This window comes from Apodemus sylvaticus, chromosome 3, assembly GCF_947179515.1.
Source record: "Apodemus sylvaticus chromosome 3, mApoSyl1.1, whole genome shotgun sequence".
NCBI classification, from domain to species: Eukaryota; Metazoa; Chordata; class Mammalia; order Rodentia; family Muridae; genus Apodemus; species Apodemus sylvaticus.
Window position 1 is genome coordinate 163,152,770 of NC_067474.1, and position 19,613 is coordinate 163,172,382.

The window sequence follows — 19,613 nt, forward strand, 5'->3', positions numbered from 1 at the left end:
CTTATGTTGTGATTTCTCATTTCGATCTCATGTGCACTCAAGGTTGTGGATATCTAATGAAAGCAATGAGGATTTTTTTTTAAAGATTTATTTACAATTATATGTAAGTACAACGTAGTTGTCTTCAGACACACCAGAAGAGGGCATCAGATCTCATTATAGGTGGTTATGAGCCACCATGTGGTTGCAGGGATTTGAACTCAGAACCTTCGAAAGAGCAGTCAGTGCTCTTAACTGCTGAGCCACCTCTCCAGCCCCCAAGGATTTCTTTTTAAGTGAGGTTTTGAAAGTAGCTTATTTTCCAAGCCTCCAGGACTCGTCTTCTGATGCTTCTGACTCAGAGACGATGAGGAGCTAGAACAGTTGGTGTGGACAAAGCCCTCGTGAACAGGGCAGGCACAGTTCCGATAGCTGGGACGGTCCCTCGTGACGCTGAGAAGAGGATGAGCACCCTCCTTTGGCTGGCAGAGAGAGGTCCTGTGATTTGCCCAGGGTCATGAAGCTAGCGAGCGGCAGAGCCATACTCTGACCCAGGTTCTAACCACTGCCCGGGCGCCCTCTTCCAAGCCAGGGACTTAGGCTTGCTGCTGGAGTAGACCCTGGGACCCACTCGTGAGTCATCCCACGGATCCACATTTGGGCCACCACCTGCTTGCAGCCTGCTTCTCTACTCAGGGGACAGACAGCACACATCCATTTTTCCAGGAGACCGGGCACATCTGTTAATAGGGGCCTGTTGCTTGGGTGTGGCTCATGCTGGACCCAGTACTTAACTTTCTTTTTCCAAGCAAAGTCCTGGAAAGGTGACCCAGAGGGACATCCTGCTGAGCTCCCAGGAGGATGTTCCTAGCAGAAAGCACTGCAGGGCACATCCTTTAAAACCAGTCTCCTGACTGCTCTTCCCAAAGTCCTGAGTCCAAATCCCAGCAACCACATGGTGGCTCACATCCATCCGTATTGGGATCTGATGCCCTCTTCTGGTGTGCTTGAAGACAGCTACAATGTACTTACATATAATAAATAAATAAATCTTTAGCGGGACAGGGGCGGGCAGAGGTCCTGAGTTCAATTCCCAGTAACCACATGATGGCTCACAACCATCTGTACAGCTACAGTGTATTCATATACATAAAATAAATAAATAAATCTTTAAAAATATAAGATCTGGGTGATGGTGGCACGTGCCTTTAATCCAAGCACACAAGAGGCAGAGGCAGGCAATCTATGAATTCTAGACCAGTCTGTTGTTCAGAGTGAGTTCTAGGACAGCCAAAACTACACAGAGAAACCCTGTCTTGAAAAACAAAAACAGGGCTGGAGAGATGGCTCAGTGGTTAAGAGCACTGACTGTTTTTCTGAAGGTCCTGAGTTCAATTCCCAGCAACCACATGGTGGCTCATGACCATCTGTAATGGGATCTGACTCCCTCTTCGGGTATATCTGAAGAGAGCAATGGTGTACTCATATACATAAAATAAATCTTAAAAATTTGTTTTAAAGAAATCATAGAAGGAGACTGAGGTGATAACTAGCTTGGTTGGGAAAGTGCCTGTCATGTTAACAGAAGGACCTGGGTTTGTATTCTCAGCATCCACATGAAAGCCAGACACAGCCGCGTGGACCTGTCATCCAGACAGAAGGCTTGGTTCTGTGCAGCCCGCACAGCTGAATCGGCGAGCTCCAGGTTCAGCAAGCGAGCACTCGAGGACGGCGCAGTGATCTCTGGTCCCCACACGCATGAGCACACATGCAAACCCATGGACATATCAATACACCACACACTCATAAAAATAACAGGCAAACAATCGGAGCCGAGCCTGTGGGTGTGGCCACTGCCAAAGTGCTTGTCCAGAGTGCAGAAGCCCTGAGTTCCACCCCTGGTGCCCCATCAACGTGATTGGCTGCATGTGCTTATGACTCCAGAACCCAGGAGGTAGAGGGTCAGTTCTGGCCCTTCCTAAGCTACATGGTCAGTGTGCTGGTTAGGCCTTTTTGTTTGTTTGCTTGCTTGCTTGGGTTGGTTGGTTTTTGTTTTGGGTTTTTTGTTTGTTTGTTTGTTTTGTCAATTTGACATAGGGCAGGGTCATCTGAGAAGAAGGAATCCAAGAGGGGAAAATGCTTCCATCAGATGATTCACTTGCAAGACAGTCTGTGGAGAATTTTCTTGATTCATAATTGATGTGGCAGTGTCCAAGAGTTTGAGTAAGTGCGCAGTGCCGCTCTGGGCAGGTGGCCCTGAGCGTCATTTTAAGAAAGCAAGAGGTGGGCAAACCACGGGGAGCAAGCCAATAAGCAGTGTTCCTCTGCGGCCTCTGCGTCAGTTCCTGCCTTGAATTCCTGTCCTGACTTCCCCTCAGTGATGGAGAGTGACCTGAGAGGTGTAAGCCAAAATAAACCCGTTCCTCTCCATGTTGGTTTTGGTCATGGTGTTTATCACAGCAGCAAAACTAGGATGGAAGAGAAGCTGGTACCAGGAGTAGAGCCCTGCTCTGACAGCGCGCTGGCCCCTTCCACATCGATGACTAACTAGGGAGATTCTCCACAGACTTGCCTGCAGGTCGACCCGAGGGAGGCAGTTTCTAGATTGATGTCCTTCTTCCCAGGTGACCCGGCCCCGTGTCAAGTTGACAAGAAAAACCTAGCCAGCATTTTCACCACACTGTTTTGGGGGAGGCCGTGCAAGCATTTAGAGCTTTGGACTGGAAAAGCCATTATAAGTGTTGTGGATGGCACAGCCAGAGAAATGGAGGTGCCCACGCCCTTTAGAGGCTCGAAGATGGTGAGCAGTCCCAGATATCACAAATGGAGCGATTTACACTGTTGACGTTTTTAGCTTTGCTCCGATCTTTTAACTGTGCCCTGGAGTTTTTGATACTGCTATTGTTTGTTTTCTGTTTCTTTTCTTTTCCTTTTGTTTAAACAGGAGCCCACAGTTGAGAGACTCTGGGATTTTAGAGAGAGAATACATTTTTAAAAAGAAGTTGAGCTTTTAAAGTATTTGAAAGATCAGGACTTTTAAAGTTATACCATGCTTTGTACTGAGTGTTAACATAATCTTGGGGATAAACAAGAAAAGAAAGGTTTTATGATTTAATAATGATGTACTCGGATGTCAGGTTGACAAGGGGTCAGTTGTGATAGTTGTTGCTGATGGTTTTTCGGTCTCTTTGTACTTGCAGTTTGAGATGGGCTCAAGTTGATTGGGAGAGGGAACTTGAACTGAGAAAACACTTCAGTCAAATTGGCCTGTGGCAAAGGGGGAGGCTTGTTCCTGAGTAGTTAGTGATTGACATGGAAGGCCCAGCGCACTGTGGGCGGAGCCAGCCCTTAGGCAGGTGCTTCTGGGTTGGAGAGCAGGCCAGACAGCAGCACCCCTCCAAGGTCTCCACGTCAGCTCCTGCCTCCAGTTCCTGCCTTGACTAAGTTCTTGCTTTGGCTTCCCATGGAGATGAACTACGACTGGGATAAGTAAGCCAGATACGCTCTTCCCTCCCCAAGTTGCTTTCGATGATGCTTTAGAAAACAAGCTAAGACTGAGTTCAAGGCCAGCCTGAGGTGGTGACTATCTCAAAAATGAATAGAGAACAGAGTAAGAAAATAAAAGCTTCCTAATCAGGGACACACTTAGTTGCATGCACACATACACACACACACATATAAACACCACACACACATACACCATGCATACTCACACACAAACACATATACATACAAATACCACACACACACATACAAACACCATACACACACATACACGTAGAAACACCACACACACACAGACACACACACCATGCATACTCACACACATATACATACAAACACCACACACACATACATACACATACATAAACCACACACACATACACACACACACACACACACACACTCTCTCGTGCACGTGCGCACTCATGCATGCATATACATACAAACACCACACACACACATACACACACTCTCTCACGCACGCATATGTACACACACACACACACACACACACACACACAGGTACACACCTCCAGCCTCCCTGACACTCCTTCTTGGAGCCACAGCAGCCTTTAGTTTCCCAGGTTGCTTGTTACTAACCATGTTCCCCTCAAAGAGCTGCCATGACCTCTGTCTCCACAAGCGCTTCTCCGAATCCCTCTAGAAGGGAATTGTGTGTGGATCAGACCAGAGGGGGCTCAGTCCCCAGCCTCAGAGCTAAAGGTCCTCAAGGAGGCTGTGCAGGGCAAGCCGGCTTTGTCCGGCCTCGAGCGCTGAGAGTGCAGAGCACTGGTTGTGTCCTTCTGGTCACGCAGCCTACTTTAACAACAGTTCTCAAACACTTTGACCCCTCCATCCTATCCCACCTTCCACAGGTAGAGGAGGAAAGACGGTAACAGGACAGTGGGGTGTAGGCTTGTTTAGAAGGAGATCTTTGGGGCGACTCCAGGCTCTGTTGTCAGGCTGCCAGCACTCCGTTCTAAACAGTGTCACCAAACATGAATGGGCAGCAGCCGCACAATCCGGCAAGAACAGCTCGGCCTCTCCGGAATCAGCACAGATCGGCTGGAGCAGAGACAGGCAGGATACCAGGACAATTTCTGTGCCCCGCCTCTGTCAACGAAATGAAGATCAGCAAAGGCGTGAGACCAACGAAGCGTTGCGCAGCTAGCTGTGCGAGCGGGCGCGCTGTCTGTGCGGTCCTACTTACGGTCTCTCCAAACAGAGAAACATCACACAAGTCTGCATCAGGAAAGCATCACATGACATGACCAGAAATTCCCACTTCAGTGGTATGTGTGTGATGTGCATGTGGTGTGGTGCGTGTGGCATATCTGTGTGTTGTGTGTATGTGGCGGGGTATGGAGTGTGTGTTGTGCACGTGTTGTATGTGTATGTTGTGTGTATGTATGTGTTGTGTGTATGTTGGGGGGGTATGTGGTGTGATATGTATGTGTCTATGGTGTGTATGTGTGTGATATATGTATGTGTGTGGTGTGTGTGTGGTATGCATGTGGTATATGTGTATGTGTGTAGGGTATAGAGTGTGTGTGCTGTGCATGTGTTCTATGTGTGTGTTGCATGTATGTTTGTGATGTGTGTATGTGTGTGGGTGTGGTATGGTATATGTGTGGTGTGCACGTGGTATACATGCATGTATGTGTTGTTTGTGTATGTGGTGTGTGTCTATGTGCATGTGTTGTGTGTATATGTGTGGTATATGTGGTGTGTATGTGTATATGGTATGTGTGTTGTGTATATGTGCATGATATGTGTATGTATTTGGTGTTGTGTGGTGTTCTCGTGGTGTATGTGTATATGGTGTGTGTGTGTGTGTGTGTGTGTGTGTGTGTGTGTGGTCAATATTAAGTACCTCCCTCCATCACTCAATTCTACTATTTTAGATAGGTTTGTTCACATGGTGTATGTGTATATGGTGTGTGTGTGTGTGTGTGTATGGTGTGTGTGTGTATGTGTGTGTGTGTATGTGTGTATGTGTGTGTGTGTGGTGTGTGTGTGTGTGTGTGTGTGTGGTCAATATTAAGTTCCTTCCTCCATCACTCAATTCTACTATTTTAGATAGGTTTGTTGACGAGCCAGAAGCTTCCTGATTCCGTTAGACCGGGTGGCCAGTACCAACTGGAAATCCTCCTGCCTCCACAACATCCCCGGTGATGTATAACACTGTAGATATGTTTGTGTAGCACTTGCAAGCCTGGTGCCCATGGACTCAAAAGAAGGCACCATATCCTGTAATACTGGGGTTATGGATGGTTTGAGTCTCTCAGTGACTGCTGGGAGCAAAGCCCAGGTCCTCTGCAAATCCTCATAACTACTGAGCACTTTACCATCTGAGGTTCTGTCCACACTCCACTCGGAGACGGGTATGGGGTCTCATGCAGCCCAGGCAGGTTTCAAGTTCCCTATGCAGCTGAGGATGATCTTGAAATTCTGATTTATTTTTTGCCTCCATCTGATTGAGTGTTGTGATTACAGTCGTGTGCCATCCTGCCTGGCTTGGGCTATGGTGGAGATCAACCCTGGATTTTGTGCACGCTAGAGATGGACGCTCCACCAGCTGAATCGCATCTCTAGCCCCAGCCTCGCACTTTTGGTGGGAGGATTCCCCGGGCGTTCAGAGTACACGGGGCTCCCCAGAAGCACGGGGCAGCAGATGTACAGGAGCGCAGCTCATCATAGGTAGCGCCGGTTTCCTGTGCTGGTGTCCAAGGCTCTCTGTGAGGAGGCAGCTGAAGCAGCCGCTGTCCTCAGCCTTCTCGGGCTGTGCTTTTCCTCCGGGCACGGCCCTCCTCTCCTGTCGTCATTGCCTGTGCTGTCTCCAAAATAAAGCCCTTGCGCTTTCCTGTTTGTCCGTTTCCTGTTTGGGAAGGCCTAAGGGAGATTCTCCCGAGTGACTAAGCCCTCGCCCTGGACCACACCCTGGATGAGGCAACCCTTAGAATCCTTCTTGGCTGGACCACCCGAGCAGGTATCACACCCACGGGCTCCCTCCTTCCAGGACCTTTCGCTTCTGGCCCTGATTTACGCACCAGGACAGTTTATTAATTAGCTGTACCAGTTTCCTACACATCCTGCGCTTCCTGCGCTCCCCCACCCAGGCATGGGGGTCGGGGGAGATTCATTTTTTTCTTCATCTTTTCATGTTCCATCCAAAAAGTGACTTCACCCCTAGGGAGGCATTTAGTATACGCGGGGTGGGTGGGGCCTGGGCAAAGGGGGTTCAAGAGAGCAGGCGCGTTGAGCCAGTCATCCAGAAAGTATTTTTCTAAAGAATTGGTGTGTATCCACAGAGTGGTGCCTTGACGCCAACTCCTACGGGCTTTGCCTGCGCAAACCTCTGGGTTTCCAGCAAATGCTGTGGCCGATATACACCCGGGCTGCTATATCAAAATTCTGTGTGCCCAAAAGATCCCTCACTTATCTCTAACCCGGTGAGAAGAAATTCACAAGCCGGTTCACAAAAAGGCCAGATCCAGCCACCATCTGGATGACACAGACCGGGATATGGGGACTTCAAGAGACACAAGATGGGGAAGGCCCTCCTTGAACAGCGCCCACTAGTGGTCAAAAGATATATAGCGCCCCACCAAAGATATATGGAAAGCCTCTGAATGAGGCCATATTAGGCAAAGAACTCGCTATAGGTATAACGAGTGGCATTGCGTCCCGGCGTGCCATGACTGGCCTCTGGCTGAGAAAGTGGCACAGAAGGTAGAATGTTCGCTTAACGTGCAGGAAGCCTTGGGTTCCACCCTAGCCCCAAATGACAGCACGAGCCTGCGACTTAGCACTGAGGAGATGCTCAGCATGTCTACCCAGCGACTAAGGATATTTTTCAAGGCTACAGCCAGCTGGGTCACACGTGGTTTTACATTTACTCTTCCTTCTTCACCCCTGAGGCGCCCTCATCCCCAGGACCTTTCTTCTGGTGCTCAGGCCTTGCTGTAGCTCCTTAGCCCGTGAGCAGGGCCTAGGGACACCAAAGGAACAGAGCACAAGGTGACAGGCCACTTCCAGGCTGAGGTGGCAAAGAAGTGGTGTCTTCCATGACTCTTTTCTCCCTCATCTTTTCTTTCTCTTGTGTGTGTGTGGTTTTTTTTTTTTTTCCTGTTTGGTTGGTTTTTGGTTTTTTGGTTTTTGGATTTGGCTTTTTTGAGACAGGGTTTCTCTGTGTAGTCCTGGCTGTCCTGGAACTCACTCTGTAGACCAGGCTGGCCTCGAACTCAGAAATCCTCCTGCCTCTGCCTCCTAGAGTTCTGGAATTACAGGCGTGCGCCTCCACCGCCCGGCTCTCTTGTGTTACCTAAAGGGAATCCACTGCTTCTCTACAGAGGCCAGGAAGCAGGAAGCTGACATGTCCAGGGCACTGCCAGAGGACAGCAAGGAGCTAAGGCCTCAAAAGCCACAGTCTGAGAAAAGACATTCTCCCAGCAGGCTTGCGATGACAGCAGCCTGAGTCAGTGTCTCCATTCATCGTAGCTGTGCAATACTAAGCCAGGGACACCCACCCGCCCAGAGCAGACTCAGCTCCTTGGTGCGGACACAGTTGTTATGCAACAATGATGAACTAGCTCACTACCCATTTCTTCCCTGCCCCCCACTCTTGCTTTATGTAAATAGTGCTGCTATAAAGTTGTCTCAAGTCAACTCCTGCCTTGGATACCTGAATGTCTAACAAAGAGATAGAATATTTTCTTCCTTCTTCATCCCATCCACCTACCCATCTCTGTGTGTGTGTGTGTGTGTGTGTGTGTGTGAGTGTGTGTGTGCGCGCGCATTGGTCAGAGGTTGACGAGATTACTGTCCATTTTATTTATTTATTTGTTTATTTATTTATTTTTAAAGATTTATTTATTATTATATCTAAGTACACTGTAGCTGTCTTCAGACACACTACAAGAGGGCATCAGATCTCTTTACGGATGGTTGTGAGCCACCATGTGGTTGCTGGGATTTAGACTCAGGACCTTCGGAAGAGCAGTTAGTGCTCTTAACCACTGAGCCACCTCTCCAGTCCTGAATAAAATAATCTTTGTATGTACGTGATATGTATAGGCATGCCGTGATGCTTGAATAAAAGCCAGGGGACAACTTTGTGGCTCCAGGTCTCTCCTTCCACTTTTCCGTGGGTTCCGCAGATCAAACTCACGTTGCCAGGCTCCTGTGGCAAGCACATCTACCTACTGCGCCATGTCGCTGGCCTCTGCTTTATTTTTTTGAGACAAACTCTGTTGGAGTTGGCCTAGTGTTGCTGTCTGTTCAAATTCTAAACCCCACCCCCAAGTTCTGGCTTCTCCTGACAAGGAGATCCTCACACACATCAAGTGATGCTATGGAACTTTGCTTCCCAAGTCAATTGGTCAATAAAAGGCTAAAGCCAGTCTAGCGGTGGTGGCGCACGCCTGTAATCCCAGCACTCTGGGAGGCAGAGGCAGGTGGATTTCTGAGTTCGAGGCCAGCCTGGTCTACAGAGTGAGTTCCAGGACAGCCAGGGCTACACAGAGAAACCCTGTCTCAAAAAAAAAAAAAAATCCAAAAAAACAAAAACAAAAAACAAAAAACAAACAAACAAAGGCTAAAGCCTGTGACTGGGCAGTAGACAGAGGTAGGAGGGTTTTCAGTTACCACTTGGTGTCACCGGTGGGGGAGGGGCACAGACAAGAAATGACACAGAGAGAGGAGGAAGCTGCTATGAGAGGAGCTGGACCGTGAGTGTGTGACCAGAAGAAATAGCAAGTATCCCACCAACTGCTCTTCCGAAAGTCCTGAGTTCAAATCCCAGCAACCACACGGTGGCTCACAACCATCCTTAAAAAGATCCGACGCCCTCTTCTGGGGTGTCTGAAGACAGCTACAGTGTACTTTGTATAATAAATAAATAAATCTAAAAAAGAGAAAGAAATAGCAAGTATCGAGGGACATATGGTTAGAACGTAAGTTAGAACAGCTCTGAAACCCGCCCAGTCTAGGCTTACAGCTTGTAAATAAGATATCCGGACTGTGTGTGTCTTTGACATGAGCTAGCTAGAATAAATAATTCCTTTTACAAACATCTCTCAACGAATCTCGTTTTTATATGAATGCTGGAGACCCAAACTTAAGTTCTCATGCTTTCAAAGTAGGCGCTTCTCTGACTGAGATCTCTCTCCGACCCTCCTGCTTCTTTTTATTTTGGAGACGGGGTCTCTTGTAGCCCGGGTTAGCCTTGAACTCGATAGGTAGCTGATGATAGCCGTAAACTCCCGATCCTTCTGTCTCAGCCTCAAAGGGCTGGTATCACGGGTGCGTGCCACAAGACCAAGCGAAGCATCGGGTCCCTGTTCGGAACAGCCATGCCTAAATGGTCCACAATATCTTATCTGCCCAGCCTGAGAGTCACCCTGCTCCTCTGCCAGCCTTTGGATGTGCGGCTTTAGGGACATCCGCCTCCCCGAGCAGCACACAATGTCCCCGGGGATAGTTATGAAATCAAATCTCAAGACTACAAACTGTACAGACCCAAATCCTAGACCTTGGATTCCCATACAGAAGACTCGTCCTGCCTGCCATTGGCTGAGGTGACTTCTTCTCTGAGGGGAGCACGGAAAGGCTTTGGGCCTGAGAAGATGGGCCTTTCCATGTCTTTTACATTTATTTTTTTATTTCCTGTGTGTATGTGTACATGATGTATATGCCTGTGTGTGCACCCAGTACACCGGGAGGTCAGAGGGGGGGACATTAAGTGTCCCACTCTAACACTCTCCGCCATATTCCCATAAGGCAACTGGCCAACCCCTTTGATAGTTGGGCTGAATGACCCTGTCACAGAGGTCACATATCAGATATCCTGCACATCAGATATATACATTATGACCCATAACAGTAACCAAATTAGTTATGAAGTAGCAGCAAAATAATTTTAAGGTTGGAGGTCACCGCAAGCCACGGGTCCGTGTTGAACTGAGAAGCACTGCTAGAAGGTGAGGTCTCTCACTGAACTTGAAGTCAGTTGTTTGTTTGGGCTGGGCTGGCATCCAGCAAGTCCCTGAGAGCCTCATGTCTCCATCCCCCACCAATTGCTTTCCTTCTGGACATCCGAAGAAGTATCAGTCCCCCTGCACCCCAAAGCAGAGCAGGGCTAGAGATATGGAAAAAAAAAGTCACATTGGGCTGCCTTCCAATTGGTGCTCAAATCAAAGGCTTCTTCTTCTTCTTCTTCTTCTTCTTCTTCTTCTTCTTCTTCTTCTTCTTCTTCTTCTTCCTCTTCTTCAGATTTATATATTTATTATATGTAAGTACTGTGGCTATTTTCAGACACACACCAGAAAAGGGCATCAGATCTCGTTAGGGATGGTTGTGAGCCACCATGTGGTTGCTGGGATTTGAACTCAGGACCTTCGGAAAAGCAGTCAGTGCTCTTAACTGATGAGCCGTCTCTCCAGCCCAAAGGCTTAAGGACTGGGCTGAGCGGGTGATGGGCTCCTCCACTTGTGAGACACAGAGGATACACAGTGTTGGACATGGTAGCGCTGAGGTATGGAAAGCACGCAGAGAGCATCACTGCAGAGCATCCTCTGCCCTGCCCCTCAATGAAACCCTGAGGTCTCAGAGTCTCAGTGGATGACATTCATGTCCCCTCCGGTTCCACTCTGAAAAGTTGACTCTAAGCAAAATAGATGGGGAAACCTTGAAATGGCCCTCCTAGAGCACTGGTCAGGACCGTAGGTCTCCCAGGGCCACCTATAGACTTTAGACGTGGCTCAGGACAGAAAAGCAGCAGTGGTCGGTCGTCCGAGGCCACCTGCTTCAAGTCTTTGCCTGTTCAGACCATCTCCAGGAGATAGGCCACGTGACACACACAGCAAGGAGCCCGAATTCCCCCAGTAGGGCTGCTTGCTGAGTCCTCTCTGCTAATAATAATCCGCAGCCACACAATTATGCAGCGAGCATTCCAGGGACTCATCCAGAGGCGACGGTTTGGACTTGAACTGATTTCAGATTTCAAGTAGAGGTTGGCCAACCCAAATTGGCTGCCTACAATGCCCAGCTCTCTCAAGGGGGGCTCTTGTTTTCTTCTACCTTAGAGAAAACGTCACCCCAGACACTTCTTGTGCCTTCTGGCCACGTGACAACTCCTCCAGGCAGCCGCAGGGTCGGCACAGCTGAGGACGGAGCTGGCGTCCGATACACAGGTGTCAGAGTGGGCTGACACATGCGGGTGTGGAAGGCTTCCAATAGCCCATAGACCGTCAGAAAGGACAGTAGCAGAAATATACACACGCATCAGACACGCAGAGCACACATCGTGTGACTATGGCGACACTGAGGTATGGGGCCAGTCACTAAAGGATGGAGGATGAGACCACTCCTGAGGATGCCAGAAGAACGGAGGCCTTCCTTGGTCTCAGAGGTCATGAAGGACATTAGGGAGAATGGAAGGCCCCCTCCGATCCCCTCCCTCCTCCCTCTATTTCCCTGGGAAGGGTGGGAGCACCACACCTCTCACGCTCAGAGTCTGAGCTTCCGAAAGCAGCCAGGCCAAGAGAGAAAAAAGGTTTCATCCTCCGGGCACCTGCCGGCGGGCGGCGCCTTGGACACGAGTTTTGGGAGACGGTTAAAAATAAGCTTTAGAGGAAACACGCTCTTCTAACGGCCCTTGGCGTTTACACGTGTAGCTGAATTCTTTAGAGCCTGTATCATGTCGGCTTCCTGGCTGACTTCATACTCCAAAAAAAAAAAAAAAAAAAGTAAGATCTCTTTCACCTGACTGCTAATGGGGACATCTAGGGTGGGGTGGGCTGTCTGGGGCCAGAGGTCCACCCACGAGGCCGGTGAATCAGGTGTGAAGCTCGCTCGCTCCAGCGCGTGGACTCCCTAGCCTAGCTGGCCTCCCGGCTGTCTGTCATTGACTCCCTCTCCCGCCCTTATTTGGAGCCCCTGACAGCTGAGCTGAAGCAGTGGGGGGTGGGGGAAGCTGGGTGCAGGCCAGCCGTCACCCTCTGCTTCCCTGCATGGGTCCCGTTGCCAGGGAGAAAGAATCCTGAGGCGAGCGCCCAGGAAGATAACCAAGGACTCCTTTCTGCTCTTCTCACACCTTTGAAGTGGGGACCTCTTGAGGCCAATCAGCAAGAATGTGACTCTTGCAGCCGAGGGTCTGGGGGAGGGGAGGGGGTTTGCTGGAGCTGCTCAAGGCGAAGGGGCCGTGACAAGCTTTGCCGAACTGATAACTTTAAAAGGGCATCTTCTGCTGGCTCCTCTCTCCATCGCTTTATCGCCGCAAGTGACAGAATGGGGAGGGTTCCAGCCCTCCTGCCTTCTCAGGGAGCTGTGGGGGCTATAAAAACGGAGACGCTGGGCAGCCGGGAGACAGTGACGGACAAAGACTGAGAGAGAGAGAGAGAGAGAGAGAGGGAGAGAGACCAGAGAGTGAGCAGACACAGCGGACATCAGATCGTGCCGACCTGAGTCAGCATGGGTTCGTTCTCCATCACCGTGGGCTTCTTCCTCACCCTGGCCTTTTGGCTCCCAGGCCATATTGGAGCAAACCCTGTGTACGGTGCCGTGTCCAACACGGATCTGATGGATTTCAAGGTAGGACCAGGAAATGGGACACAGACCGGGACCAAGGTGTCTCTGGTACTGGGTCTGTTCCTAAGATGTCTCCTTTCTCTGGATTTATTTTCCCTTTATGAAGAACCTGCTAGACCACCTGGAGGAGAAGATGCCGGCAGAAGACGAGGTCATGCCCCCACAGGCCCTGAGTGAGCAGACGGATGAGGCAGGGGCGGCGCTTGGCTCCCTCCCTGAGGTGCCTCCCTGGATTGGGGAGGTCAACCCACCTCAGAGAGATGGCGGTGCTCTGGGGCGCAGTCCCTGGGACCCCTCCGATAGATCTGCCCTCTTCAAAAGCAAACTGAGGGCTCTGCTCACTGGCCCTCGGAGCTTTCGGAGGTCCAGCTGCTTTGGGGGAAGGATTGACAGGATTGGAGCCCAGAGCGGACTGGGGTGCAACAGCTTCAGGGTAAGAGGGGCTGTGAATGGAAATGGAATGGGGGTCCGGTGGGGTGTCCTTAGGGCTCAGACCTTGCCAAGGGAGCATCTTTGGCAGTAGAGAGTCCGGTCCATCTGTCTATTTCCTCTGAGAGTTCTGCTTCACTATGATGGATGTACGTTGAGTTTCAAGACAGTGCCAACAGCTTCTACAGGCTCTGAGCCCTGAGCGGTGGGAAATCAGAATACAGGGCCAAGATTGCCCGCACTAACGCTTACCAGCGCCTTGTTTGCCAGTTTATCACAGAAGCTGGACTGTGGCTTGTGGGAAATAGTTGGTCATTGTTCAAGTTGGACCGTGTAGCCCAGGAAAGGGATCATTGAGCCAGTCTATTTCTCTCTTTGTAGTATCGAAGATAACAGCCAAGGAAGGAAAAGACAGCCAGATCTGCAAGAGCAGATCACAAAAGACCCCAAGTCCTTTGCAGTGTGTCACGAGGCTTGGTCGCATTGCCACTGAGGTGTGGCGGACACCCTCCTAGAGCTGTGACTTCCTGTCTTCATCTATCACGATCGATGTTAAAGTAAAGTTGCCTCTCCCACTCTGCATCTTAAGGTAGATCCTCACCCCTTTCAGAAAGCAGTTGGAAAAAAAAATATTGAATAAACTTCAGCACCAAGGACAGACGCTGAGGCCTGGGTGTGCTTCTTTGGCTTCTGCTGCCAGTCCCTTGCTGTCCCCAGCCTTGATCTGTCATTTCTCCCTCCTTCCCTCCCTTTTCTTGCTGAGTGTGGGGGGCGCTCATACCATGGTCTCCGACGTGCTCTGCCTCCATCACAGAACCCGGGAAAACCCGCCCAGGCTGAAAAGGGCGTTTATTTTTAACTCGTAGAAAAGGACCACAAGCACACCTTTTCCAGAGCACAGGTAAAGACGCCTAGTCTCAAGACATTCCATGCATCCCTCTCACCTTCTGGTTACAGCCTGGGTGACCTTAAGGGGTTTTTAGAGAACCAGGGACTGTCCAGATCTGTTACAGCGTGCTAGCTGCTGCTGTGACCATGCGAATTACACAGTTTGGATAAGCGTGAGCGCAGGGTGGGTTCCGCAGCTGGGAGGAGGAGGGTTTGCAGGCTGATGGGCGGCAAGTGCAAACGCTTTGTGAACCGCCTCACTGGTGCACCACTACCTACCCGTGGCTATCAGTCAGTGTTGGAGCTCACACTCGGGGAGCCAAATGCATTTGAACACGGCCAGTGTCCCTGGCCCAGGACTGTGGGGCTTGGACGTGCACGTTGCGTGGAGGAGAGAGCCAGGAGGAAACATGCAGGGCTTTATCTATGTTTAGTCTCCGTCTATAGCTTTGGCTGGCCTGGAACTCTGGGAGATCTGCTTGCCTCTCTCTCCCTTGCTACATTACCAAGTCTGGCTAAGGGGCAGTATTTTTATATCAGCTTGTGAAAGGTACCACCCTAAGCAGAGAACACATTCAAGGCTGAGAGTGAACACCGCTTCTCCCCTGAGATCACACAGGTCATAACTCCAATAGGACATGGTTTGCTATCCCCCTGTATGATTGTGTGTGTGTGTGTGTGTGTGTGTGTACACGCGCCTGTGTACTTGCGTCTCTAACCTGTACTGGGCATGTTGTACAAAAACGGGGAGGGAAAACCGAGCAGTATCATGAATACCTGTTGAGAGGCAGCAAGGCCAGGAGCAGACAGGGATGGGCTGGAGGTAGAGGAAGACCTTCAGCCACTTCCAATCAAAATCTGTGAGGTCAAGGCTAGCCTGGTCTACATGGTGTGTTCCAAGACAGCCAGTGTTATGCAGTGAGACCTGGTATGTCATGGTAACAAAGGGACAGAAAGGTGACAGAGCAGGGGCTTGGAGGGCCGTCTGTGACTGGTGACAAGGCAGCACAGCCACGGACACTGCAAGCGGTGTTCCTTGTAAAATAAGACAAGCGAACAGAGAGCAGGCAGATGCGCTGCGCCCGCACACACCGGGAGAGCTGCGAGGGCTTCTCTCCTGGCTGCTGTTGGGCTCGTTTGTGGGGTGTGTCCCCAGACAGGCAGCCGAGCACCCAAACAGGCTGTCCCATGTCGTCCTGGAGCAGCTGGCGGGGAGAAAAGATCAACAGACTGAAAGTATGCAGAGGTGACAGGTGCCACGCGAGGAAGAGCTCACGAAGACAGCATGGCCACAGGCGCGGGGACAGCAGTGAAGGGGAGGCCAGCAGACTACCTTTCCTGGCTGGGTCTGATGACATGGACCTGGAATCCCAGCACATGGAAGGTAGGGACAGGGCAGTTCTTTGCTTACAGTGAGTCTGAGGCTAGCCTGGGTTACATCAGACCGTGTCTCAGAAACAGGCTGCTCTGAGATAGCACCTTGACTCTCCCCACTTAAGAGGGAGAAAATACAAATCTGGAAAGGGAGAGCCCTGGAGACAAGGGCTACGGAGAAGGTACAGACATTTTATTCCGACTTAAGAGTGACCACAACAATGTCCGCCTTCCAAAGGGCCAAATAAAAATAGACTTTTACAAATTAAAAAAGATACCATTTATCTACACAGTGGAATCAGCTATGTTACCATATAAACAGACAGTATGCAGGGAAAGGCGGGAGCTGCGGCTGGACAGTCACTGAGGTTCACAGGCACCAAGGGTAGCACTCCACATCAACAAGGCTGGGCCAAGAGGGCCGTGCTGGCCTCTCCAGAAGCTTTCTTGTCACCAAGGTCTGCATCAAACTGTCACATGGCTAGCTGAGTCAAGCTAATGTCCGTTCCAGCTGGAACTGCTTAGCAAGGTCACATGCAGACATCTCATAAAATACCAAACTCCCACAGCAGTCCCGGGAGCCACACGAGTGCCCAAGCCAGGAAAACTGCCTCAAGCCAACCTCGCTGTCCCTCCATGGAGCAGTGTTTGCGAGGCGCTGTGGCACGGGGTGGGGGTGGAGGTGGGGCACGGAGCTGACAGGTGACAGGAGACCGAGCCAAGGGACTTCCGTGGAGGAGGCTCCAGGGCTTACAGTTACGGTTCACAGGCAAAAAGGCTGCTGTCTTCCGGCTTTTCTGCAAAGGCAGGATCGGCGGGGAGGGACAGAGAACCGAGTGCCCTGCAGGAGCATGGGCTCACGGGTTCCAGGGTATGGAAGTCTGGATCCTGTCCATTCTGGGATAAACTGATGGACATACATGGACGGACACACACACACACACACACACACTCACATGGGGGAACAACAGGTCCCTAGGACTGGCTGTGAGGCAAGAAGCTGTGGACTGGGGTCCTCTGCAGGCTGGGAAGACAATCCTGTGGTGTGTCATACTTTTCTCTTAGTGTGGGCAACTGGTCTCCTCCTTGACGGAGCACAGAGCAGGGAAGGCATTGAAATCAGCTATAAAATGAAGCAGGCAGCAGGCCACACACAACCCTGCTTAGCTATTTTCCCAAGTACTTATGGGGACTTTCAACCCTCGCCCCCACCCCCCATCCCCAGTCAGAAGCTGAAAACAGAGTAAGTCAAGCTCGTTCTGGTAAAAAAGATAAGCGAACGGGGAAAACGGGGCTGGGTCACTGTCAGCTCCGACCAGGGCCCTGGGACACCTCCCCAAGCACTGGTCAGAGGACTCTGCCAGGCCTGGCACAGATGCCCTCCCGCAAGTTCCATGATCTAAAAAGTACCTAACACAAATGAACATGAACGGCACCTGTATCCAGAGAACAGCTGTCACAGGGGCCCTGGGCTGCAGGGAGATGAGTGCAAACGTCTGTACCAGATGGTCGCTGAGGTGCCGCGGAGAGAGCGATCCATGATCAGGGAGGCACGAGCACCCCACTCCCTCCAGGACCCCAGCAGCAGCTCAGGGTCCTCGGGAAGAGGGCCAAGTCGGGAGTGCACTGGGGAGCCACTGGCTTTCTCCTAAGGTTGTACCTCTGGTTGGCCCCGCCCAGCTCAGGACAGCCTGCTTGCCAGCCTGTAGAGTAATCCCAAATTCACTAGGGTTCTGGGTAGTGGTTCTGTCTAGGGGTTCTTCAATTTTGGTTGACTTTGGGAATGAATCCAAGATGAAGCTGTGGCTGCCCCACCAGGAAGAGAGACAACGGCTTAGAAAGTTGAGTAGTTGTGGGGAAGAAAAGAATGACAATGGGGGAGAGCGTGTGTCACTGGAGAACAGGTATAGTCAGTGCGTGGGGACTACTGAACGCTCACGGGGGAGGCGCCGTGGGCCCCTGTGGTGGGTTTAACGCTTCAAAGGCCGTTGGCTGGAATTTTAGTGCATCAGGGGTCTGGTCAGGAATGAGTCTAAGGACATTCAAGCCACGGGGTCAAGAGCGTGAACCCGCTCCTAGGAAACAGTAGGAGAAGAAAGTTGGACCAATGAAGAGGCAGAATGTATCTGAGGTCCTGGTTCTGATTCCAGGCCTTCCCAAACATGGGGACAGTTCTTGATGCCCACTTCTCGAACCTCGGAATGAACATGATATGCAAATCACACCCTCAGTGCTCCTGCCTGGAAGGGCCTGGACAACGGCTGTGCTCTGAGAGGTACCTAGTGTCCACCTAGGATCCCGCCCGACGGCACCCTGATGTCTCTCTAGGAGAGCTGGGGAATGGAAGATTCTTACAGAGGAAGTCAGTAAAATCCCAACTTCCTGCTCAACAGATCCCCCAAACCCTCTGACCCCCTTCTTCCAGGACTCCAGGCATCTGTGCAAATGGGTGACCAGGAGCCTTCACGTGGGCTGGGGACCAGCAAAGGAGCGGGCCACCTGCAGAGGCGCCTCTGGGTGTGGGCTGGCTGCAGCCGGGCTCAACCGTCAGAGGGTCTGGTAATGCTGCCGCAGCCGGGCCTGCAGGAACTCCTTCGTCAGGTTGTGCCGTGTAATGATCCCCACGATCTAGGGCAAGGAGAAAACACCCAAGTCACCACGGGGTAAAACCCACCAGAAGACTGCATGTAAAGAGAGGCGGTCCCTGCCAATGTAGCACAGGATGGAGGAACAGAAAGACAGAATTGGACCTGGACGTGTAAGGACACGACAGGATTTCAGGATTTCTGTGCTCGTGTCACAGACTTCCTCCTCTCAGAGGTCAGGGGTCATGGAGGCCTGGAGGCAGATGGAGCTGCACCAGAGGGATCAGCGGGTCCTGACATGGGAGAAAACTGGGAGCAAGGAGAGGGGAAGGACCGGAAGGGAGTCGGAGCCACCTGCTTTCTCCCAACACAGACCTCCGTGTGGCCCAGGCATTCTTTCATTGTTTTTGGTTTGGGTAGACAGGGTTTCATCCACAACACAGCCCAGGCTAGCCTTGAACAGGCCTGTGTGCTGGGACTACAGGCGTGTGCCACACACCTGGCATAACTAGCCTGTGTTTTATCTTGCATACTTGTTTATGAATAAACCCAGACCCATGCTCTACCATTTAGCTACACCCCAAGTCAAGCCACACCCTGTCTTAGGTTTCTACTGCTGTGACGGGGCCACATGACCAAAAGCAATGGGGGGGGGGGAGGGTTCTTTCAGCTACTTCATGGTCTGTCACTTAGCAAATTCAGGGCAGGAACCACGAGGCAGGAGCCGAGGCCCAGGCTGTGGAGGGTGCGGCTCACTGGCTTGCTCTTCCTGAGTGGCTTACCCAGGCCCAACAGCTCAGTGATGGAACTCTCGGCCCCTCCCACCAATCACTAATTCAGAAGATGGACTACAGCCCCGCCCACAGCCCTGTATAATGGAGGCATTTTCTTAATTCAGAGTCCTTGCTCCCACATGACTCCAGCTTGTGTCAAGCTGACAAACTGGCTAGTGTGTGTATGTGTGTGTGTGTCTTTAAACAGGGCGCACTCACAGCCTGCTGCATACCTGTTGCATACCTGTAACAGCACCTAGGAGGGAGGCTGAGTGCAAGGCCGGGCTGGGCTACTTAGTGAGTACAGGCCAGCAAGGGAAGGGAGGGAAGGCAGGCTGTCCCCTAAACAGGAACCAGGTCATTTTGTGACAAAGGAACGGCTCTAAAGGGAACTGAGAAGTAACTAAGTAAGACGGGGAAAGACCACGTAGCCACGATGCTCAGCTGTCAGAGGTGGGGTGCAGGGCAGCTTAGGGGAGACTGCCTGCCTGGC

General features: G+C 51.1%; 2 protein-coding genes across 2 annotated transcripts in view; one reads left to right on the forward strand and one right to left on the reverse strand.

The window, feature by feature from the left end:
• The first annotated feature begins 12,954 nt into the window (after positions 1-12,954).
• Nppa (natriuretic peptide A) lies at positions 12,955-13,893 on the forward strand. Its single transcript, XM_052175890.1, has 3 exons — positions 12,955-13,074; positions 13,178-13,504; positions 13,882-13,893. The coding sequence occupies exons 1-3, from the start codon at positions 12,955-12,957 to the stop codon at positions 13,891-13,893; spliced, it is 459 nt and encodes a 152-aa protein (XP_052031850.1).
• A 2,125-nt stretch (positions 13,894-16,018) lies between these two features.
• The window catches only part of Clcn6 (chloride voltage-gated channel 6), a 31,596-nt gene continuing 28,001 nt past the window's right edge, over positions 16,019-19,613 (reverse strand). Inside the window, exon 23 of the mRNA XM_052178132.1 lies at positions 16,019-18,390. Within this exon, the coding sequence (XP_052034092.1) occupies positions 18,310-18,390 (81 nt within the window). The 3' untranslated portion in view covers positions 16,019-18,309. The remainder of the gene's footprint in view (positions 18,391-19,613) is intronic.

Excerpts from the sequence above, each read along its gene's own strand:
- Nppa (XM_052175890.1), top strand. The coding sequence starts at position 12,955 with ATGGGTTCGTTCTCCATCACCGTGGGCTTCTTCCTCACCCTGGCCTTT. Across the intron at positions 13,075-13,177 it reads CGGATCTGATGGATTTCAAG|AACCTGCTAGACCACCTGGA; the intron begins GTAGGACCAGGA and ends CCCTTTATGAAG.